Source organism: Gallus gallus, chromosome 2 (genome assembly GCF_016699485.2).
Source record: "Gallus gallus isolate bGalGal1 chromosome 2, bGalGal1.mat.broiler.GRCg7b, whole genome shotgun sequence".
Classification (NCBI taxonomy): Eukaryota; Metazoa; Chordata; class Aves; order Galliformes; family Phasianidae; genus Gallus; species Gallus gallus.
The window spans coordinates 29,294,431-29,316,735 of record NC_052533.1 but is presented as its reverse complement, the minus strand read 5'-3'; the positions used below and the strand labels follow the sequence as shown (position 1 = coordinate 29,316,735).

The following is a 22,305-nucleotide window of genomic DNA, read 5'->3' as shown; positions in this document are numbered from 1 at the left end:
CTGCATTCCTCATCCTCTGTTTTAGTTGTTCTTCTTCCAGAAGCCTCTCAGGACCTGTTTAATGGTCACTGTATCACAGTTCTGCTGACCAGGTTTGCTGCTGACAGTCTGACAAACCCTGCAATTTTTCACACCATGTGTCTTATTCGTCTTTGAGAGTTATATTCTTTAAATAACTAACAGTAAACTCTGAAGCTATCTTAAATACACCTTCACTAATAACTAAGTGGCAATATAAGAGAGCCAAAGCTATAACTCTGGGATAGATTCTGACACAGAATCCTAGAGTTTGATTTCTCTATCACATACCATGTGTGATTTAACACAAATACAGCTTCCACAATGGAATTCTGATTTCATTCCTAAAAGGAATTTAAAAATACATCTCTCACCCTGTCCTCTATTCTCTGCACAGCTGTTGCCATCATAAAAATGAAAACCAGTCCTCCAAGAGTTACCACATGGCCTTGTCAGAGATACACTCCTTATTCTCCAAGAAAGGTTCAAAAATGTGATCTGTCATCTCCCTGCATGTGGAAATTGTGACCAGTGAGAGAGGTGACTTTGTGCTACATGTACAATGCTCTGCACAAAACAGGTGAAAAGCAGCACTTCTTCACAGTAGTTAAAAATTATTGCTTCCCTTTTCTTCAAAGAGCAAAGGTTGGGCTCAACTATTCTTAGATGGAATTTAATTCAATATGCATTTCTGTTGAAATATTTCAAGATGAATATGGAGAAACTACTACTTAAAAAATGCTGTCCTTTGATATAACTGGTTATAAAATAGGAAGTAAATAAAACCTATGCAGATAACAACATTGTGGCTACTTCCAGTAAATGAACTAGTCAAACCCTCTGAGAGAACAATCTGGGGGAGCCCAGACCTCTTCAGTGATACTACAACTGAATAAAACCTGTGCACTGGAGAGCAAATTCCTTTGTTTTAGTTTTAAAAGAATCCAGTCTCACAATCTTTCACTCACGCCAGAGCAAACATGTTTCCATCTCTGATTTTTTTCATTTCTCTGGCACGAAAATAGAAATGAAATATTTTCCTAAAGTGTTGCAACCTCTCAAGTTTGTGTGTGGCATTTTGCTCTTACTGCCAGCACTCTGATGTTCTTGGAGAGATCTGGTGCCACTGAACGCCAGCACGTAAGTTTGGAACACTTTGCTTGTGACCATGAGCAGTGCAGCTTCCCAGGTGCCACACTCATAGCTCTCACTTCCTGCTCCTACAGATGTACTAGTGCTCATTCATCACCTCCGTGGTTTCCACTAAGAAGCAAAAGGTCCTCAGTGTGCTTCTCAGCTGCTGTTTCATCTCACCATGACTAAAGAAGCGAAGGTGTGCACATCATCTCCAAGGAACAACCTCTAATGAATGGCCTGTCAGCCACATCTCTCAGTAAGGAACAAAGAAGAAAGATTTTGTATGGCTGACGTCTCTTCCATAAATCCCACTTACAGGAACAGTGGGCTACTTTAGAAAAAATATGTACTGAGAGCTTCCTTTATTTTTACTGTTTCTTTACAGCTGTATCATAGACTTGTTCTGTCAAAGGCTTTTCTAACTGCTTTAATCTAAACTACTTGCCATAGAGAGTATTCACAATATCAATTTTTCACACTTTCTTGTCTTCGAATGTGATTTACAAACAAATTGTGGAAGGGATGCAATCTTTAGACCCTTCTGCTTGAATAATTCATGGATCTTCAAAAGCCATTGCTTGAAAAAAAGGTGGAATTCATTTAGTTTGCATTGGCCTTTCTGCTGTGTTTGAGTAATTCAGTAGAAGATTTATCAGCAATAATATTAATGGAAAATGACTTTTAAAAAGAATTTTAGAGGCTGTTAAATCTGACCTCAAACCCTCTTTCAGTACAGGAAAAAGGAATGCTGACTGTACCTGTATCTACTATATGTTGGATTTATAGCATTTTCAAGTTTTACCTGCCAATAGTGATCTAATTTATAATGATAACTATGTAAACTTATATATATAACCATATAAACTTATAGATCAAAACCAAATCTCTGAAAATACTAGCAAAACTTTTCTAAGCAGAAATTAAAAATTGAATTCCTTGCATGGTTATTAATGGTGGTGCTTAGCCACTGTTAAAATAAATGCACTGCTCCTATTTCCATACAACAGGAATTCATGAGAATGTTTGCAAAATGTCAAGTAAATATGTGATATTTGTATTAAAAATTAAATCCTTTGTATTCAAAATGAGAATAATAATGGAGATAAGTCAAACTAAAACTGGAATGCAATGATCTCTTTTGACAAAATAGTTTGATTCAGTCAGCCTCCTAAACGTCTGAAGCATTCAGAATCTCTGGTTCACACAGCACACATTAAATACCCACAAGGATCTAAAAACCTTAGCAAAATGGTGATGTGTGGATCATTGGTAGGGGGAATGGAGGGAGGATAGCATGGATTAGATGTGGATTAGAACTTGTTTTTAGAAAAAACTCATAAATAAAACACTTAGGTCCAGATTCAAGTCTCAGATACGTGGCATACATCACCAGATGCTTGTAAAAATGTTACTGCACTTACAGACCTAGCCCTGAGTACTCAATTAATTTAACTTGACATTTGTTTTAGTTTTTAATGGATTAGTGTGTGAAAATGCTTGTGCAATTGCCATCTTATGTTTGATCTTGCAGTTTCCAGAGGGTTCATCGGGAAACAGATAAAACAACGTATGACCAGTTGTAATGCATACAATTACAGAAATAATAAGTTTGATGTGCCAAATTCAAGCTGTATTAAAAAAAAAAAAATGGCCTGAGCACATTTAAGCAGTATATGATATTTCAGCTTTCTTCTTGGACATAGATTATCTTTCTGCCAAAGGACACCGTGGAGCTCTATTAGAACCTGGTGATTATTAAGACAAGTAGCACATGAGTATTTCCTTTACAGAGAGCCTTTATGTCTGTTTTGAGAGCTAAATCCAATCAGTAAACACATGGTGTGCTTTTTAAAGGTGAATGTGAATGCTATTTTATTTACCAGATTTCCAGCAAATCTATGAGTACATGATTAAGTCTGGAGAGATTGAATTTGTATACAAAGCTATTGCATGTAATGCTATTCCACTGTGTACACTTAAAATACATATACAGATATGTACATACAAAGAAGCCCAGCAAATAAGAGGGCTTGAATCTGATCTACTATCAAGGAAAAGTGATCTTCTATTTAAAAAAAAATAATAACTAAGGAATCAAATCTTGTGCTTGATGAGATTAGCTTTAGTGCCAGAGCTGGCAGATTACCACCTCTGAGCTTCCAACCTTCACTGCTGAAAGTCAAAGCAGATTGGGACATTTCTAAAATAGACCTGCCTGCAGCAATGTCAGAGAACTATGCCTCTCAGTTGAACAGTTCCACCTCTCACTAATCTAAGCATCAAGTTCTGTGGCACAGGGCCATCTCTTTGCCATGAAAGGACAAAAACAGGACAAAGTCTGATGAAATTGTTTCCTTTAGTTATGGGCACCATATTGATATGCTAGATTCTGCCTGTCCTCTCTGACAGAGATACCATTGCATGTTCCAGATGAGCAGATTAAGTCTCTGCGCCTCACTTACAAAAGAGTATCTAATTATTTCCTCCTCTGATCAGTCAGATCATGTTTATCCTTTTTCTTCTAAAAGTAATGTGTCTAAAATTAGAAATTTAGTTGCTTAACATCCCTGTTAATGGAAAGAACTGAGTTCCTCCAGCTAGATCTTCACTTCTTAGGTAAACTGAGTCCTGATCTAGTGTCACCCATGGTTTTCTAGTGAGTACGTGTGTAAGCAAGGATGGACAGGCTCTCATTTTGAGGGTTTCAGTAATTTGTCTGAAATTATGTACATGTAGCCAAACTAGTGAGTCTTCACAATCATGCCTTAATATTCTCAACTGAAGTAGGTAAATGGTTGTTATGCATTGTCAGAATTGACAGGGGTCAAAAATGCATACCAGAGCAGCTGGGAGTACATTACACACTATTGCCCTGTCCTATGGCCAGCCTAAATTCATTTGTCTGGAACAGCACTGAGTGACCAAACATGCAGTACCCTGAATGCTCTGAGACGACAAACCTCCAGCCCTCATTGCATTTCCATACCCACTTGCACTGTACTTTGAACATTGTGGTGGCATCAGGATGGCCTTTGTGACTACGTATTTTGATGTCTTCTGCAGAAAACAGCACACAATCAAAACTGTGTACCTATGAGTCCAAGGAAACAGACTTATTTTTCGTTGATATCATGACAGGACTATGCCTATTTTGGTACAGTCTGGGATACAGGGGAAGGACACACATTAATTGTAACACCTACGTGGAGGTGACATTTAATTTGAATGCACAAACCATAGCGAGTCTGATTTTATTAAAGCCAGCTTTGGGTACAGATCTGAGAAGAGAACCTCAAATCGCCTGAAGCCTAAAATATCCGAAAAAAGAGTCAATACTACCACACAGACTTTCTTAATTTGTATGCTGTGGTACCACAGTGATAGCACCAGGTTGATATAATTAATACCTATAAGAGGAATTAAAAGTTATAACATTTAAAGGCTGAGAAATCTTCCTGCACACAGTAAGAATGAGAAGCAGAAGAAAACAATTTGTTCCCTGGTTGACTTATTAAAGTTGTGCACTATTGAGATCTTGCCTTTCTTCTTTCATTTCTTCCTGTGTGGTCAGGACAAAAAGCAGTACTGTACAACTACTGCAGCAAGGAATACCAGGGAGAAAATCAACATTCATAATATTTAGAGAGATGCTATGAATATTTTGTAGAATTTGGAAAAGAGTAGAGAGATTTCATAGTTTTAAATTTCTTTTCTTAATCGTTACAGGCCAAATTCTTTTCTGGTATGCAAGAATTAAGCTGTACTCCAGAAATGAAACAAGACCAGCTTATCCTAGCAGAAAATCTCTTCTCTTTTACTACGACAACATCAAAATTAAAGGAAATGCAATGGACTTTCCTAATATGTACAAGCCATTCTTAGCCACTCAAATAGCTCAGTATTTAGCTCATGAACAACACTGTTAAGCTCACTAAAGATTTATTCTGTGAAAGTCTAATTTCTTACAGGGTGGTATTCTTTCCCATCTCCTCCTCTTGCAATTTAGAAATCTGACTTTACACATTACAGGTTTGGAGCAGTGTCTTTGAGGGGGAGAAAGGAGGGGAGGATTGGATAACTGCCCAATTTCATATGATAAAAGTGAAATTCTCTTCTGTCTGCAGAGTAATCCCCAGGGAACAACGTATGAAACCCAAACTTAAATAAAATCATATCCTGTTTGCAAACATCATATTCCCTTTGCTAGTCAGTAATCTGGACCCATAAACCCCAGCACAGCTTGAGAGCCCATTCCTCATCTAAACAAATGCCATAAGCCCCTTTATACTTTTACAACCATGTCAGAAAATAATATTGACTGCCAATAGTGATGTGATTGGAGTTGCCTCCTCTGAGCCATAAAAGAAGCAGTCTGTTATCAATTTCTCTAAATGCATCAAGGGAATTATGGGTCGGTTCAGTTCCAAGTTATAAATGACAATTCAAAAGCCGCAGAAGTGTTTGAAGCTGGGAGCCGATGATGACATTATCATAAAAGCCCACTCTTCTTTGCTTTTGTGGGTTTTTTTTTTGCCGATCAGCTAGGCAAAAAAATATGGCTGAGAAATGACTTCAAGATTTCTTCACACAGCAGCAGGTCAAACAGGCAGGAAAACAATCACTATTTTTAGTGACAGACTGAGGCAAAGAGATGAAACTTGCTCCCATTAAAAGTAGATTTCTGCTTCTTTTTTTGTCATTTTCGCAGCAGAACAGAAGGGGAGGAATTGCAATAGATGGATGCACTGATCAAATGATCAGTTATATCTCTAGTGGCTGTTCACAGAAGAAAAAATATGACATTGTCTGATAATTTGCAGGACCAGAAAGTAATTTGTGATTGTTCTCCCCATTCAGCCATTTCACCTGCAATTTACCCACCTCCTGAAAACCTTTCCACATTCCAAACCTCTGACAAGCTACAAGAATCTATCTGTTATTAGAAACATTGGCTGTAGAGCTGATAGTGTCTCTTTAGCATAAGGAATCACACCCCCCAGTATTAGAACTCTTTAGCAACAATTAAGCCTGTCACAATGCTAAAATTGAAAAGAAAAAAAAAAAGAATTAAAAACATTACTGCAAAAAGGGAAGTCTGATACTTCAGCAGATGTCTTGATGACTCTAGATAGCTCTGTGATGAAAAATGAACTGTCATTGAAAGAAAACCTCTTATGGGTAAAATTAGGAGGTCAGGTATAGGCTTCCTTTTTTTTCTATATGTATGTTAGATCTGTTCGCTTTGGCTGTCAGTATGAGTCATCTTTGGGTTCTTGGATAGGGAGATATTTATTAGTTGTTCTGTCTCTCATTCATTCTTTTCTTTTCTTTTTTGTCAGAAATCCTGGCATTTACCAAGTAAAATTCACCACTGACTCTGACTTAATTAGTCACTATCACTACTTGAAAATATATACATAGAGATGAAAATTCTTTACTGAATCAGTAAGCAGTAGCTTTACATGTATTTTGCATTGATGCAAATGACTCAGAACTGCAATGGAAGAGCACTCCAAAATATCAGAACTTTTTTGTGGAGAAAATTCAAAATTCTTGATAAAGTTTTCTTTTTCTGCAATTGCAAAATCCAAAAAAGAGGATCCCTCATCTTGGCTGCAATTTATTAGTGCTATTAGAACAGACAGAGATGACAACAAAATCAACAATATAGTGGAATTTAGGCTTGAGGAGGTTAGTTGCACCTTTAAGTCCTGTCAGGACAATGCAAGCCATCCCAAGTTCATGCCAATAATATTTATTGCCCATTGGCTCATTTTGCCTGTAATGCCTATGAAGTCTTAAATTCCAGTCCTTATTCCAAGAGCAGCTCACATTTTGTCAACATGATTGTTTCATGTGAAATATATAAGCTTTGTGAAAGAGGTGCTAGGGCTTCACTTTATAAATGTATGACAGGTAGATTATATACTTAGGCACATGGCCTTTGCTCCTTCCTGTGCTCTGTCTTATTGGCCCAGTGCTCCTTTCAACAGTGGCGCAGCTTTACTGTGGTGTGAGGGTCCCCACCCAGAAACAATTTATGATCTCCTCAGTAAGAACAACATTCCTTAAGAAATGGGAACTCTGATATTAAATACAACCTGGCAGAGAAGAGAAATAATCGTAGATGGGAACATCTCCTGTGTGAGTAGTTTAACCACACATCTATCTGATAATAGAAAGGCTGCCTAATAACAGTCAGCAAGGTTCCCGTATCTCTGAAGACAATAGAATCAAAGAGCACTCAATCAAGAGAAAGCTATACAGTATTCTTCAAGAACTAAGGTCTTTTTCTTATTTTTGTAATAACCTTTCTCACTGTCCTATTTAGTAAACAAATAACCAATTAAGCAAGCAAAGAAAAAAAAATACATAGAAGAAAAAAATTAAATGATTCTATGCCTCCTCACAGTCTTTGCATGAACTATGGCTTTCACACACTGATTACTGCTTCATAACCCTCAGCTAAGTTGAAAAGCACTAAATAGAAATACTTCTTCTTTCTTTCTACTATCTTTTTTGAAAGTAAATATAAGAATTGCTTTCCAGACAGCTTGAAGCAGCTCCCTTTCCCAGAGCTCATCTTAACCAACAGACAGCTAAATATCACTGAAAGAGAGCTCCTAATCTGATTATTTACCTTGAAAAAGGTCACAACCCATTTCTTTAAGAGGCCCACAGCAAGGCTGACAATAATAATATGTAGAAAGGGAAACCAACTAGAAAAATATAAATAAAGGATCCATTTCTACAATAGCTTCTTTAATCCATTTTCCATGATTCTAAATCAGAAATAAAGCAAAAAGACTCAAGAAAGTACAGATAAATTTAAGTGTTTAAAAAGCTAATTTATGCTGAGCATTACTATCTTGTGTTTTCTTTACAGTGGGCAACACACTTTCATTACTAAAAGGATTTCAAAGGATTTCAAACTCCATTTCTGTTTATGATATTTTAGTACTAACTCACCAATGTCTCAATAACTTTTTGTAGAAAAACCTTTTATAGTTTTATTTTCAAAGCATACCACAGTCCAGTTTATTTTCCAAAGCCCTCAAAAAGAATTGTCATGAAATTTTGCAGCAGCTTCTCTTTGCTCAGAAGTCTGAACAAAATTCTTTCATAACATCATTCATCTCTTGTTTAAGCCTCTCTAAACATCTTGATTTCTGCAGGAACAGTAAAAAAAAACAACAAAACAAAACAAAAAAAAAACCTCGATGACAATTAATTTCACCTTTTTTTAATAGAGAAATTTGTGTACACAAGCATGTGTGCATGCATCTGTGTATACAGAAATGCACAGAGGTGCATGTATACAAGCATGTCTACATGACTACGTGTAACATTAGGTAATCCATACAAAGGAATGATCACCAAGTTTCAAATATAGCAAGTTGTTAACCACCAAGTTCCAGATTTTGGTCAGAATCCTTAGCAAGACTAAATCCACAGTAAAGGAACTTGATTGATTACCAGTTCCCGGACCTTTCATTCTCCGTAACTCGCTGTAAAGAAATCCTCAAACATTATGAAATACTGAAAACTCAAATGGAATTATTATTGTTTGGTGTTAAAATCTTACAACGTATATTTTATTTGTTGAGTATCTCATTATAAAAAAGAAAAAAGAGACTATAAGCGAGATTACTATGGCATGGAACTCACCCTTTGTGAAGGATAAAAGAAAATAAAATATTAGAAATTTGTATTGGAAGTTGATCTATAGCTCTGATTTCATTCCAGAGATTATGGCTGTATTCCTGAGTACCGAGAAAGAGCAAAAAAACCCAAAAACCTGAAGCATATATGCATCACTCAGACAGCCCATCCACACAGAGTAATATCAGCATTTTGATATCACTGACATTAGTAAATAACGCACCGAGCTGAACTAGGTGCATGGAAAACTGCTGTGTGGGTGAAAAAAGAATGAAAGGAGGAAAAAAAAAAAACAAAAAACCTGAACGACCTGTACATGAAAAAGGATTTGTCCTGCTATTATCTTCCCTTGAATATAGTATGAGCATGACACCAAGATCAGTAGAAATTCTCCCTTCTAAAAGTTTTCAATAATTTGGATGAATTGCTTACCTACTGTTTCAACACATTCTTATCTATAAATTTTTGCCCATTAAATACTAATACTCAACACCTGTATTTCAGAATGAATATGTTCTGGTGATCTGGTACATTTTTTCCCGCTCTCTGAGCAATGCAAAGCTATGTTTACTTTTCAGCAATACATGAAGCAGCTTCATCAAATTTCATTCTGCTGGAAGCAATTGCACCTATGTTACTTTTCTCAAAAAAAGATCACACGCGAAAAAAAAAAAAATAGGACAAGTAAGAAATTGTGTACACATTTCCACAAAAGATGTTCCTACCTGTTTCATATGCTTATTGCAATGTATTTTAGTCATGTCTTTGAAAACAGTAAGATAATATCCAAGGATTCCTCTCTAGATTTATCAACTTCTTGTGAATTTGAATTGTTAGTAAAACATTGCTATGGAATTTATGAATTAATACATTTGTTGTGTGCTGCCCCTCTTGAAAGAAACAACCAAACATCTACTTACCCCAAGTCCCCCACAAGGCAGCAAGGAAAAGAGTTTTTGAGACACGCTTCCTATATATCAAAGAAAAAAAAAAAGAAAGAAACAATAAGTATCAATTATCAAAAAATCATTTAAATACTGAAACAGCAATCACTACTGTAGTTCTGATTTCTGAATTTAGGCATCACATAATGAAAATAAAGGACTTCATTAATACCTCAAAAGCAAATCAGCCATGGGACATATAAATTACTTTTTTGCAACAGTGACAAATCCTAAGATTGGTAAGCGATAGTTTCAAAGGAGTGTGTAAGTAATGAACTCAACTTCACAGCAAATCACTCTGAACTAGGGATAGTAGTCAACCTGGTATCTTTAGCTGCTGAAAAGATAAGCAGCTTGCCTACACTACTCATCTCAGTTTATTCCACAGCCAGTAGAGTGAGGTAGGCACTTCTCCCCAGCCTGGATGACTGATGAGATGAATTGTACTTGAGAAGTGTCTGTTTCTTTTCACTGACAACAGAGGGAACCTCATTAAGCTTCACATGCAACTGGTGACTATTTCTTAAATTCAGCTCTCCAAAAAGTTTCTCCTTTGAAAACTGCTGTCTTCATCTTCCTGGCTATTCAAATGTGGGTCTGATTTTTTACATTCCATTAATGGATATTTTAATGTTTTTATTATTATTATTATTATTATTGTGTTTTAATATTTTAAAACATAACGTGAAATATCTTTTTCATTATTTATGTCAGTAGTACTCAGTGTAGACATTGTACCAAAGGGAACATAAACTGAATAGGTTTTAGAATCTAATTTCTAGCTTATTATGCTTTACAGATAATGTGATAAAGCTAATAATTATAATCACTTTTTATTTGTTCACATTTTCTTTTTTTGAACCACTAAACTCATTGTTTCTCTTGATAAGAACTATCTTGAAGCTGGGTAAGGATCTCAGAATTTGGAGCAGTTCTTATTCAAGTATGTAATCTGATCCTAAAGCAGCTGTGGAACTGGCTATCACAGAACTGGCTTTGTGGCTTTGCCATATGGAGGAAGCGTTAGATAGTGAATCACTCAGGTTACCAAGAGGAGCCACCCATTGTTATGGAAGGGGCAAACACTGCAGTTACTCATGTTTAGCAGGTGCCAATGAAATGTATAAAGACAATTATAAGCCATCATCTTTGAAGTATGGGAGACCAGACTGAAAGGTCTGAGATGAAGAAAGTGCTTTACGCTTTGAGTAAAATCCAAGATGCATTTTTAACCGACTAGAGGCCTTTGATCAGTTTGCAGCGTGCTAGAGAAGCGAAACAAAACCTCCTGTGGAGCTACCAGGAGAAATGCAGGTGCAGCAGCTATGCAGAGTTCTCATACTGCGAGTCCTAATGGCCTCAGACACACAAGGAAATGTTTACTGACAAAGACTGTCAGAGCAGAGGTATGGAAGGATTTTCCAGACCTCTTGCTAAGCAGATCCAGGGACCAATGTGAGCAGCAGTTTTTCACTTTTTGCTATGGGGAAGATCAAAAAGTCTTGAGCAGCTAACTAAAAAATTAGCGCTGCTAAAGTGACAGGAGATGTTAATAGAAACACAGACTGAAATTTGAGATAAAAGGAGGTGTTTTCAGAATATTGAATGACTAGACTTTTTTCTTAAATTCCATTGCATAAGAGAGAACAGATGAATTCTCATTTATCTCTGTGCAGCAGGGCACATTGTACATGGTAAACACTATTAAAAACAACAAACACAAAGTGGAAATAGAAAAGCAGATGGTGAGGAAAGACACTAAAATCAATCAACAGATAGCATGAAAACAGAGAAAAACAATCATAAAGCCCTTTCAGTTTATCAAGAAATTTGCCAGGATACTAACTTAGTATTGTACAAGAGCAAAAAAGCTGAAGACAGAATTTGCAAAATAAGAAAAACATCAAGATTTTATTAAAAGAACTTTGGGAAAGACTCCACTAAGACAGACAGAGAGAGACATCACTTGGCTATCCTTTAAGAAAGAAAGGAGCTCATAACACTTCTCCAAAAATGAAAATCAGTAGTAAAAAGCAAACCCTGAAGATGAATTGTGAGAATTTTCCATCATGCTTGGAGTTGTTGCTGCAGCTGAATTTGGCAAATAGTAGATATTTCCCTGTGCCACCCTTTCTTACCTAGGATACATCCAGAATAAAACAATAATAGAAAGTAGACATAGATAGAAAGATACTTTAATAGACGAGGACTACTCCAAAAGTAATACTTCTTATTTTATTATTTTGGCCCACAGCATCAGAGGCAAATGGGGGTGCTACAGCACTAGAAGATGAACCTTCCAACGTTCTGTTATGTGTTGTTGCCATGCGAGAGATGGCAGCAGAGGGGCAGTCTGACAAAATGGCATCTGATGTAGAAGTGGGTATGAAGCAAAGTGTGGAACTGAATTCCTCTGTGCACAAAAAAAATCACCCACTGACATTCACTGATCCTTGCTGAACATTTATGGAGACCAAACTGTGGATGTGAGCACAGTGAGGTGGTGGGTAATGCATTTCAGCAGTAGTGACAGTGATGTGAAAAACAAGCCATGTTCTGAACACCACGCAGACTTTGATGACCATGGCATGCAAATTCTTGCACATCGCTGGAGGAAAATGCATGGCTAGTAGAGATGAATAGGTTGAAAAATAGTGTTTCGTAGCTGAGAATTCACTCTATCCAGTAGTTTTATTGTGGTCTTTGTATCTGTCCTAATTTCCATCAAAATAAATAGAAAGCATTAATTTCAGAGTGACTTATGTAAAAAACAGATGGCTTCGTAGCATGTCAGAGTTTGCAGTCACAAACAAATCACTTGACAAGAAAGATCTAGAGAAGATTCACCACAAAAATTCACAGGTAGAGATAGAAATATTGTACTCAAAAATGTCAACCCACAAAGGCAGTAGGAGCTGGCTAGGCAAACTGGGTGGTGAAGCAGGAAGCCCCTGTAGAAGCCAATAGCACTTATGAGATTTGAAATTCAGGTCCAAGAGTCGGATGAGCAAGAACAGTAATGGGAAAACGATCCCTTTCTGGAAATAAATAAATAAATAAATAAAAGCACACAAAAAACCCCAACCCAAACACACCCCCCCCCCCAAAAAAAACCCACCACCACCACCACCAACAACAAAAAATCCAATAAAAATGTATTTACTTGTTAAAAGGCACCATTTAGTAAAGAGTCAGTTTGAGGAATCTACTTGCTTCTAGTATCATCCTTTAAGAATGAAGACATTTTTTTCTAAGGAAGTAAGTGCAATTGCATAGATGCTCTATAAATGCATCCTTTAGTTGTACTTTAAATATTGCCCCACTGTCAGTGATGTGTTGACAGAGTATTTCCCACTTTTAAAAACTTGTGATCGTAGGAAACTTGATTTTTAGAAACACTTTATTAATTATGGTCAAAGAGGTAAAAAGCAATCAAATTTTTAAGACACGTTTGGTAACTGTTCTGCCCTTGAGCTCATTCAGAGAGGTATGAAAGATTGTATTCTGTCACATGAAACCATAATGTGATGTGACATGCAGTCTCCATATTAGTTTCATTCACGTCAAGAAAATATAATGCAACATAACATGTTGTTTAACACACCACGGTGAAATACGATCAGTTAAAAGCTAAACTGCATGATAGTGTAAAAATTGAAGCAATCATTTGCAATAGCTGCTTTTGCAACCCCTGATTCAGAGAAATAAAGCCAGGAGTTTGAGACAGTTTATACTCTGAAAGCACAAATAATATGTGAACGATATCTATGTGCACAATTCTCACTGATTTCAGTAGTTCACAGCTGTTTTACTTCGCAGCCTTCCAGAACTGAGTAGTTTTCCTTAAGAGAGAAATCAGCACTTATTGACAGGTAGCACATTTCCAGTTCTAGTCATTCGATAAATTTTATTCCTTCAGGTTTTTCTTTTCAATTTTAAAAGATATAGAAACTTTATGAGCAAGAAAAGACCTTCAGAAAATGCAAATGTCCTCTTCTGATCAGGGACAGGGGACAAATATTTTTCTGAGGGTTAAATGGAGAACTAAGTGTGACTATTTTTTCGGTGCACAGACGAGTAAGGGAAGGAACAAAACCCTTTTCATTAGAATGCAAAGCCATAATCTGATGGAACAATTTCTGTGGGGAAAAAAAAAAAACACTTTAATTGAAATGGGAAAGTTATGAGATGATGTTATTGATGACATTTTTGATGAGAAACATTTCCTTTAGACTTTTCTCCTTCACTACACATAATTTTGAAGTTTTGTACTGTACCAAGATATTAATTTTAATGTCAGCATTGGTTAGGTTCAACCACACTTAACTGAGGACAATGAAAGATGGAACAGTCACACTGCATTTTGGAAAAATGTAAAAGATAATTAAGTTATTTTAAATAGGAGTATGAAAGCTTAAATGGTTAGAGTTTCCAGCCAAAAAAACAGACACATGCAAAAGCATGTAGGAAGGGTGTTTAATTGACCATTGTCTTGGTAAAAGGCCATGCAAGAGGCAGCAAGAAAACATCCTACAGAGACAGAAAAGGGCATTCAGCCAAAGATACACTCGGGATATATGCTGGGAGTGTGATCTCGATATAAACTCAAAGAGTCAGTGTTTTAGACTGAGTAACAAATGACAAAGGCAAAGAGTGTTGAGCAAAGAACTGTGAACAAATAAATGGATTTTTGAGATTAAGTAAACAGAGCTCTCTGCATTCTGTATACATAGGTAGAAACACAGCAAGAATACCTGGGTCCATTACTTTTTTTACTCCATAACTGAAACTACACACTGCATCCCATATAACAGTCCAAAATAACAAGACTTCATATAAATGTATGTTATATTAAATAATGTAAAAATTAAAATGAAATGAATAAAAATAATAATAATAAAAAATCTAAATGAAATGCTTGACTCTATCAAGATGGAACATTTTGACAATGTTGATGAACCCAAATCAAATGTTTCCAATTCTTCATGTTGCAGGAATTTAGTTCTTATTTATTTATTTATTTTTAGTGGGAATTTCCTACCTTGAAAATTATAGCCTCTGAGAACCTATCATGTTGTAATTATTTTTTTATCTTATATTTTGTTTTGTCAAAGGTGTATAAACTTAGATGTTACTGTGATCATTACATTTTTCCTATCTCCTTTATTGACTCACTGAAGCCACAGTCTACCTTATGGAAAGAACTCTTTCCAAAGCAAAATAATTGCTAAGTATTAATAAAACTAAAACAGCAATTTATTTTGATGGCTAGTATTGTGTTTGTTTGGGTTGAATTTTATTACATTTAGGCAACTCTCCACATTTTAGGATGCGTGTATTAAAAATAGCAGACTATGTGTATTCATCTTGTGTGCAGGGATAGAAAAGATAGGATTTCACTCACAGATTATTTCCAAAATGCTCTACTTGTGTTTCCTTTTACATCCTCTGTAGCAGGTGTGGTAAGAGGCTCTGTTTCTTGCTCCAGTCATGACAGTGGCCAGTTTAACCTTACTTCTCTACTATGGAAGCATATGATGAGCATTGGTTGTTCGTGAAGATATTTGATATGAAAATCTTGGCAGTTTTATGGTATTCTGTATATCCATAGGTTCATTTAATATTTTAATAACTCTTTTCTCTGTTATTCAGAAATATATGGTATTCTGCAATAGTGGGAAGGCATTAAAATAAAGTTCACTTCATAGCAAGACTCAGGCATGGTATCTGCACTTAGCATGGCTGAAGTCATTGAAATAAAGCAAATGAGAACAGTGAGAACAGCAAACAAGCAGTTCTGACAAGCAAGTGTATCTTAAACTCTCATTTTCAAAGCAGAGAACAAGGAGATCGAAGACCAACTGCGTTCAAAATTGCCATCGATCTCTGATGGAGAACAAATTACAATAAAGTGTTAATGCTTTGACAATTTTGAAGCGAATGAGAAGAAACTTCTCTTTGTGCTTTCCAGCCTGTGCATTTTGCTAATCTATATTTGGCTTCCATTGTAACATTCTCCTTCCACATAGCAATGCATTTGGAAAAAGTGAATTTTTGTCACACTGCTTGCCAAGTATTTTAAACTGACACCAGCTATGACTAATGACAGTGCTGGAATGTGCTGTTCTCAGTAGAATAGAGGCCTGTACAGACCTAGGAGTTTCCTGGGGTCCAGCTTCTGTCTGTTCAGGGGGCTGGTGCCATACAGCAGTGAATGATGTTCAGAGTGAACCAGCTGTATTTCCTCCAGACTGGCTTTTCGACCTCGAATTCGCTGAAAGAAAACAGCAGAGGCCTACAATATTCCACTGACAATATTTAGGGGAAAAAAAAGAAAAAAGTAAAGGTTCAAAATAACATTTAGTATGATTAATAATGGGTTGAAATTGTGTCATGCAGGAATGTGACACTGATTTGTTTATTAAAGTAATGCTATATGAAAAACAAATGTGTGTGTGGTTTATCACAAATGCTTAAGTTGTATCAGAGTTAATAAAGGATTTCAAATACAAGAGAAAGAAAAGATTCTGACTCTTCTATACATTATTTTAAGAAACACAAACCAAAGGGTGAGATATTTCTTAAATCAGAGAGTTGACTAGAAAATGTCTTGTTTAAAGAACAAAACCTTATTCACACCTGTAAGCTGCAGACATGTTCTAAATGCAGATTTATGTTTTTTTTGTAATTACTGCAATTTATGGTGCTGGGAGAGCATGATCACCACAAGGAGGGCCAGAGAGAGGAAGAAAATTAATGTTTACATTCTTAAGTAAAATATTTCTCTGTATTTTTATTTTTAGAATGTATGTTTGATCTCTAAGGGTCATTCTTCTTGATGCAGATACTGACCCGCTTGCTTCCTTATGTTTTTATAAGTGAGATTTGTCTCTTTAACTGTTTCTCCAGCTTGTAGTCTCCTCATTTAAATCAGTGTTAAAAAAAAAAGAAAGGGTGGGACTATTTCTATAAATCAATTATAAACATTCAATCACTTTAGAAAGGGAGGTAGATAGGAAAGACGGGAGAAACAATAAAACAAATACTTTCCTATTCATGAGATCTGTTCCTCGTATGTTTTTGGAGTTACAGCCTGTCATAAAAATATTTACTTCTTTGCCAGTGCAAGTGCCTTTGCAAACATAACAACATGAAGCAGATTTTGTTCAGATTCAGGCATAATAAACAGCACTGTCAACAAAGTTCTGGTCCCAAGATCATCTTTCCTGTTGATATTGGATAACACAGAAGAGAAGAGAAAACAGACTATTTTTAAGGTCTTAGACACTGTTTGCAGAGCTGGTCATTACTAACACCTAGGGCAAAACCTCTCACAACTTAAAGAGTGTGGATGTGCCTGACTGTCAAGGCCTACAAATAAATAGGTACAGAAGTTATCTAAATGGACCATCTTATTTTTGCTAGACTGATTAACCTTTTACAGAAATATTGCTCACATCTATTTTTTTACAGGTTAAGCTGTCACTCTTACTATATCCATCATCCACTCATGCATATCAGGAAGCACCAATATCTTTACTAGGAGAAGACAGCAATATTATAAACATTAAAGAAAACATAGTAAGGAAGAAAGGAGTTGCCCAGGGGCAACCAGAGGAATCAAGCCCAGCTTATATTGTGTTAAGCAGCTTTTTCTGCTGCTTTTTATTTTTCAAATGAGGAATAAGAGTTGGATGTAGATAACTGTGGAACAAACCTCCTTCCAGGGTTCTTCCAGGGTTATGGTGGAAGCCCTATTCCTTGTAGTGTTAAAAACTTGTCTGGATGCAGCAATGGAAAAAAAAACATTTTAGGGAATGATCCGAGAACTAAATGACTTAATAAACCCTATTTTCATCTCCAATTTATTCAGGCCTCTCCCAGTCTCACATGAGAATTTGTAGCAGCATATTCACATCCTCTAAACACACAGTTGCACAGACAAAATCAGCACATCATGTTACTTCATGGGATCAGTACACCCTATAACAGTTCTTCTGAGTCAGATTAAGTCTTTTTCTTCACAGGTGAGGAGACTGGTAAAATTTATTTATTCATCCATTCGCATTAAGTTCTATCTTTCTAATAAGCTGCTTTATAATCTGTATGCTCAGTTCTTCACAATGAAACAAGAATGGAAGGCTGGTCTCTAGAACAGCTAACATAAATGTGAAAGAGAAGTAAAGGGATATTTTACGAAAGTCACATCAAAGAGCCTGGAGTAAAATACTCACTGTCTGGTCGTATATTTTCTATAAATTACACAAAAACTCTGTAAGATATGTTTAAGACAGTTAATTGTCTGGCTCTTTTTTAAGTAAGTGCTCTTAAATGCCGTATCACTTTAACTATAAAGAGACCCACAGCCATCCATTATTCTTGTAGCAGGGAGCTGCATGGTGTCCTATGGCTCTGCACTAACAGAGTAGGATCTGGTAGTGACGTCCAAAATGAATCACAGTGGAGCAGTATTTTGTTGAGCAGATACCTATTACCCAATATAGTCAGCTAGATTTTCTAGGAAGAAACAGGTTGTGTAGAAACAGGCTCAGTGAAGAAACCAAATAGCATGAAACAGCCATTTCCCAGCTACTCCCAGCAGTGAGACCCTTGGGGGGCAGCCAACAGCTGAACTGCCAGGGCATGCAGAACCCGGTACCATCCTTTCTCCAAGGCTTCTCTAGCTCCTACACTGAGCACCAGCCAGCACTTATGCACTGAAACTGGCAGGAGAAAAGGGAAGGGTAAACACAGCACATGTCTGTGCTGTTACTGTATTCACACCTCCTCATTCTTTACTCCTGTCATCCCACCTTTGCTCTATCCCTGCAGGTAAAGTCATTTTCAATAACATTAAAATTCCAACTGTCTAAGGCTCCACACACACAAAAAAAATGTGGTACTAAAAATTACCTGTGATAATTGCTAACAATCCTTTTTACACAGTGATGTCAGGATTAAGGATATATATATATATAATGTACTTTTGTTGCCAGTGTCTGGAATCATATAACTTATGTTTTTCAGAGTAACTGCTTATGGCTCTCACTGACATGAGCTATCCAACAGTATAACGTATGCATTTGTATAACTTTAGACATACATTTTTATCCATGCCATTTTTATTTTATATCCTTCCTCATTTTCACTGTCCATGCTATTATCAAAAGCCTAAAGTATGCTAAAAAGCAGAAAATAGGCACAAAAAAAAAAAAAAAAAAACTGAAAAAGGTGAAATAGCACAGAACTTGTGGACCATATTTCCTCTGGGCAAAACTGAAAGGGTTTCACTAGTGATACATCTGTAGCAGAGGGCAAGTCATTCTTTGCTAACATACATGACAATTTGTATGTTGACTTTCTCCCCTGCCATATGCAGTTCCCTCATCAATGGTGACATTTGCACTTATCAGGAGAGCAAAATGCACCTGAGTGCTTCAAAAGAACAGTCCAGAACCAGAAAGTCATTTTCCCCAGAACAGGAAAATGCTTTTACCTTTCACAGAATTTAAGGTAAAGAGAACTGTCTAATCTGGTCTCGAGTTTAAAATAGACCATTAAAGTTTCATACAAATAACCTCTGTTAATCTAGAGATTTTGGTTAGCCCTTCAGCAAACTAAACTCTTGCACAGCCAGAGTTTCACAGAGACAAAGCTGACACCACTTGTTTCTCTCTGCTAAACTAACAGGAATTGTTGACATAGCTTAAGCAATATTTCTTGCTCAGGTCTCTCAGTATGTGTCCATTGCCCTTACTGCAGCTATTCATATGGATATAGAATTTCTGTGAATTTTTCCCAGGCTATCCAGTTTATAAACAAGGTCTTCAGAGTCTTTCTTATTTTTCAGGGAATTCTCATCACTGTTCAATTCTCTCATATTAAAAAACAAACAAACAAACAAACACAGATAATACAGGTATTTTGCCAGTCAGCACATCTCTTTCTCTCCTTTTTGAGGGAACTGCAGGTGTATCTCTGACATTCATGCACATATAGAGAGATGCAGTTATTATCTTCATGTGTTTTGATCTTCCAGTGCCTAGTATGAATATGTTCTAAACTGCAAAGTTTGGCTCTTAAAGTGTCTTCATGGACTTTTCCTGCATTCATTCAAATATTCATTAATGGTATGTTGAGGTTCAGAGGATAGGATTTTTTTAATATATTTTGTTCATGTGATCTGGAAGAAACAAAGGTTTTTAAAACTTTAAATTCTTTCATTCTCTCCCCTTCAGTCCATGAGATATAGACAGCAGGAGGCGTAATGTCTACCATTACAGAAAACTAGCCAAACTAAGATCAAATTCCAGTCTGAAGAGGAAAATTTTCTGAACCACAGTCCCTACAGGAAGAAGTGGGAGCATGAAGCGAGACCTTGTCTACATTCTTCTTTCTTTTCTTCTCTAAAACTATACCGATCAGGGTAGTTCAGTGTTGGTCATGTGTGTATAAATTAAGGCCCCACAGGAGTTACGTAAATACTTCCTCTCCACAAAACAAGTGGAAAGCAGACATCACTACCAAAACAAAATTCAGCCCTTATTTTGTCCAAAAGGTAGGGCAGCTATGCACTGCTCTTTATGAAGAGAAAATTGCATGACTTCAGCATCAAATACCATTTGGTCAGACTGTCCATCTGCTGCCATCTGTCACACAGCCACAAAATGCAATGAAATATTGGCAGGAAAGTACAGCCTCTACTGCCATACCACCACCATCTGCCTCTGATGCTGTGGTACATCATAATGAAATAGGAGGCATTATTTTTGGAGCAGCCTTCATAAATTGAGCAGTGCCAGGAAGCATTCACAGGCAGAAGAACACAATCCTCTGTACTGCTATACTGTTAATGGGGTCCTTCACACCATTTTGAGCAGCAATGGGCGCTATCCTAAAAAAATCCCAAACATGGTTTGGGCACTGACATAGGCCTAAGAGCACTCCTGGTAGTGTGAATATGGGCTTTCCAATGCCAGTTGGCCACAGTAGTGGAGAACAGATCCACCCACATTTCATTGTATAGTGAAGATACGGCTTTAAGTACCCCAGTCAAACCTTGTTGTGATTTTACCAAGTTATATTTTAAATATTCTATCTGTGGGGACAATATGAGCAATATATGTAGTTAATTGGTGAAGTCTATATTCATCTGCTCATATTCGTCTTTTCATGCAGTAAGCTGTGTCAGCCAGGTATGTTTGATTTCCCATGTGCAGATGGCAGGGGCTGTTTTTTCCCTGATAGAAGTAATACAGATCATACATACATGGATTGTTCGTTTAAATAAAAGTTCTTGCTAAATTAACAAAATATGGAGGGCCCCTGACACACTCCTGTGACTAAGGATGCACATATTAGAAGCACAGCGATCTGAGCCACCCCTGACTGAGCTAGATTTGATCCTGGAGCTCCTCATCAGACAGAGAGTGATACTGCAGCTTACCCAAACCATCCTTCAGGCTTGGTGCATCAGACATTTGCTCTAGGCAAAACTAGATCAGTGACCTCCCCACCATCCCTTCACTCCTTCTGACAGAAACTCTGGCAAATTATATATTGAGAAATTATATTAAGAATTACCAATATCCATGAGAGGATATTCAGAAGTCAGTAAAGGAGACAGTAGAGTGCAAGTGTTGCTTTGGCTCTGCATTTTCAATGTGGTATATTCTAGAATGCAGCTTAAATGTACTAATGAATTACTTCTTGAATGATGCAATTGCCACTCCATTGGTGGTATGAGTCAGATATTTGTCTGAATAACTTTTCTAATGAATCAAATTAACACTGAAGCAAATCATTTCAATTCTTCTGTATTTATAAAAGTAAGTGGATTTGAGGATGAGTTTGTCATTGAGCAAACGCTAGAGAATTCAGTGAAGCAAAGAACAGACTTCACCATCAGATATAATCCTGTCTTTAGCTACATAAGAGGATCAAGATAGACACCAGATCAATGCATGAGCTTCACACCAATATTCCTCAAAATTTGTATAATGAGAGTTTGCATTTTGATAGCTCATTTCACATTCCAGTTTCATTTCTGTGCACAGTGGGAGTCAAAACAAGCTGAATGTCATTCAGCATGAGGATTTACTTCCTTTCTTCTCATTCTGGATTTTGGAAGACTCACTAGATTGCATTTCAATTTCTGAAATGGAAGAATTGTAAGAGAAACCTTGCAGGACGTACTGAACTGCAAGCACTTCAGAATTGACCTATATTATTTCACCAATTAACACCTTTTCTAGATCTATACAATTTGCTGCTTAGCAACATCTATTTACTGCTGAATAAAATAATACAAGGTAGCACACCACACTTTAAGAGGGCTGCTCCGAAAGTAATGCCTCCCATTTTATTATGTTGGTCCGTGATATCAGAGACAGATGTTAGTCATATAGTAGCAGAGGCTGAACCTTCCCACAAATATTCCAGTATGTTTTATTGCTGCGTGACAGATAGTAGCAGAGGGGCAGTCTGACAGAATGGCGTCTGACACAGATATGTGTACAAAGCAAAGTTGTGGAACTGAATTCCT

At 36.7% G+C, this 22,305-nt stretch overlaps 1 protein-coding gene across 15 annotated transcripts in view; it reads right to left on the bottom strand.

Moving 5' to 3' along the window:
* The window catches only part of HDAC9 (histone deacetylase 9), a 450,242-nt gene that overhangs the window by 116,971 nt on the left and 310,966 nt on the right, over positions 1-22,305 (bottom strand). For all 15 annotated transcript variants that reach the window (XM_040681503.2, XM_015281425.4, XM_040681502.1 and 12 more), the window contains 2 exons: positions 15,915-16,035; positions 9,738-9,787 (listed from right to left, as the gene is read on the bottom strand). In XM_040681503.2, coding sequence (XP_040537437.1) covers positions 9,738-9,787; positions 15,915-16,035 — 171 coding nt within the window. The remainder of the gene's footprint in view (positions 1-9,737; positions 9,788-15,914; positions 16,036-22,305) is intronic.